Source organism: Pyxicephalus adspersus, unplaced genomic scaffold (genome assembly GCF_032062135.1).
Source record: "Pyxicephalus adspersus unplaced genomic scaffold, UCB_Pads_2.0 Sca1835, whole genome shotgun sequence".
In the NCBI taxonomy this organism is placed as follows: domain Eukaryota; kingdom Metazoa; phylum Chordata; class Amphibia; order Anura; family Pyxicephalidae; genus Pyxicephalus; species Pyxicephalus adspersus.
The window spans coordinates 1-2,957 of record NW_027318842.1 but is presented as its reverse complement, the minus strand read 5'-3'; the positions used below and the strand labels follow the sequence as shown (position 1 = coordinate 2,957).

At 36.3% G+C, this 2,957-nt stretch overlaps 1 protein-coding gene across 1 annotated transcript; it reads left to right on the top strand.

Moving 5' to 3' along the window:
* Nucleotides 1–2: 2 nt before the first annotated feature.
* LOC140321278 (uncharacterized) lies at nucleotides 3–997 on the top strand (the record flags this gene model as incomplete). The annotated part of the gene is given in 1 exon segment (XM_072398094.1): nucleotides 3–997. A coding segment is annotated over 1 exon segment (995 nt), but the record flags the coding sequence as incomplete, so codon positions are not given.
* Between the last annotated feature and the right edge of the window lie 1,960 nt (nucleotides 998–2,957).

Below are 2,957 nucleotides of genomic sequence, written 5' to 3'. Positions count from 1 at the left end.
ACTCAACATCAACACCTATTACTCCTTCAACCACTCACACAACTACTTCCACTACTAAGACAACAACACATACACCAACCATAACACCACGTACAACTGTGACCATACATACACCCACTATCACAGAAACAACTATATCAACAACAACACATACACCCACTATCACAGAAACTGCTACATCAACAACACATACACCAACTACATCATCCACACCATCCACTATATCAACCACTCACACTAGTACTACACTCTCAACATCAACACCTACTACTATTTCAACCACTCACACAACTACTTCCACTACTAATGCAACACATACACCACCCATAACCCCAAGTACAACTGTAACTACATATACACCCACTATCATAGAATCTACTCCCTCATCAACAACACATACTCCAACCATAACACCAAGTACAACTGTGACTACACATACACCCACTATCACAGAAACAACTACATCAACAACTACGCCAACAACAACACATACACCCACAACAACATGGATTCCATCCACTGCTTCATCCACTCACACTAGTACCACACACTCAACATCAACACCTACTACTTCTTCAACCACTTCCACTACTAAGACAACAACACATACACCAAGTACAACTGTGACCACACATACACCCACTATCACAGAAACATCCACATCAACAAAAATACCAACCCATACACCCACCACAACATCGACTCAGTCCACTACTTCAACCACCAGTTCTTCACACTCAGCATCAACACCTACTCCTCGTTCAACCACTCACAAAACTTCATCCACTACGAAGACAACAACACATTTGCCCACTACAACAATTACTAAAACAACATCCACTACAAATTTGACCACCCTTACACCCACCACCTTATCTAGCCATATTAGTTCATCCTCATCCATTTCTCCTACCTTTACAGTCATCATTAAAACCCCTGTTCCAACACATCCACCTTCTGCTCCCCAAGTAACTGGAACATCTTCAGTTGCTTCAAGTAAGTTTTTTAACTTCAAAAATTCTTTCTTTCACACTTCTTTTTAATATGAACTGTTTTCACTGACATCTTCCCTCATTTTAATATAGCATTTTTCTTTTTATTGCGTTACACTGCCAGTCATACAAATAATATAAATCTATAGTTCAAATGTTTTTTTTCACTATTTTCTTTTTATTATATATGTGTTTACCTGTTTTTGCAAGTGACTTTCAAGTTTGAAAGTGCCGCATTTGGAACATTTGAGTAACCCTTTTTCAGGTAGACTTTTTCTACCTATTAAAAACTGTCCAAATATTAGGTCACTCTACTCTAACATTTGCAGGTTTACTATTCTTTATGATTCTTGCATAAAAATCACTTGCCTGTCATTTTTTTTCTCTACAGTATATCTTAGGCTTTCTTCATAAAACGGCCATGAAAGTAGTCAAATATCTGTACTGCATTATTATCTGCAACTGTTAATCCTTGTATGAAAAAAAATACCTTTGTCCTGTGTTTCTAGCATGCTTTAAGGTAGCCTTACTTATTTAGACTGCACTGCCTCTAGGTAATTATTACACTGCTTTTTATCATCTCCTGTCTTTGTTTCCTATGACATTTTGATGGAGTTTGTGAATATTGCAGCATGACTGTTTGGTAATAGCAAAAAGAGGTGCATCACTGGTATACTTCACTGGTGTATTTCTGGTAGTATAAACAGGTTACTGCTTGATAAGATATACATATTATTGTTAATACTACATTTTAAAGTAAATAAATTAGATTGTGATGCTGATGCTGTAAAAAATAGAAAAATATATATTTAACAAGTTCTGGCAAAGTTTGCTGTCCCTTAGGCTATCCATGGAAATCATGCTGTTGTGTAACACCATATACAGCTTTAAGTCATCGTTCAAACTTGTAATTTAAAGGATTTGTGTATTTTAGATTTCTCTCTTAAACCACTTCCAAAAGATACTCTCTTCCCTGCATGATCATATTAAAAATATTGTATTGGTACTTGTCCCCCTAACTAGTGAGTGCCAACTTCCAATGTTTTCTTACCTACAGTACCATCACTGACCTCTTTGTGCATTTGCTTTTTACTTTAGCTTAACATTCACTGGTGGCTGTGGTCACAATAAAGTGTAGAATGCATGGTTAAGTAAAACCTGAGCCTACTAACTGTATACATGACATACATATTGCATAGCCATTGTATCATTAGGAAATGATTTATTCCTGTGCAAGAGTCTAAAAGACATGCACACTCTTCAGCCCAATAATTTTTAAACACAAACTATTCAGTTAGGACAAGGCTCAGGAATGTCAAATGCACAGATTGCAGGGGTCAGGAGTGTGTCTCGCACAATATGCAGGGGTCATAAACATGTATTGGAAACATTGCAGGGGTTAGGAGAGTCTTAAAGTGAGTACATCCAAAAATTGTCCTATTCTTGATATACAAAACTCTTCCTCAAGCCTAAATCATTTCCCTCAGTGTTTTGAAGAAATATACTGTGTTCTGTTTTGCTTTTTATGCATGATAAATAGGACTAAAAAAATAACATTATAATTATAATTATTAATTATAATTATTTCTGATCAGTTGTTGGCTATCAAACTGATCACACAGGTATGTGCATGTATTAGCCATATTCCATGATGTTCTCTAAGTGCAAAAGTATATACAGTAGATAAGTACACTGAATAGACTTTATCCGATGGGGCTGTGTGCCAGAATCAAGAATGAACATTCTGTTCTAAATAACTATGAAGGCTGATTTTCTAACAGCTTCTAAAATGTGCCATGCACATCCAGGTAATTCAAAATTTATGTTTCACTGAACCTAGTGTATGCAGATTAGAAATTATAACTTTCTTACTGCTTGTTCCAGGTCAGTGACTCAAACTATTAGGGTAGAAAAAACTGGGCAACTATCTTTTTTAGTAGACGGCCTGACTTGGTGGCCCCTTAT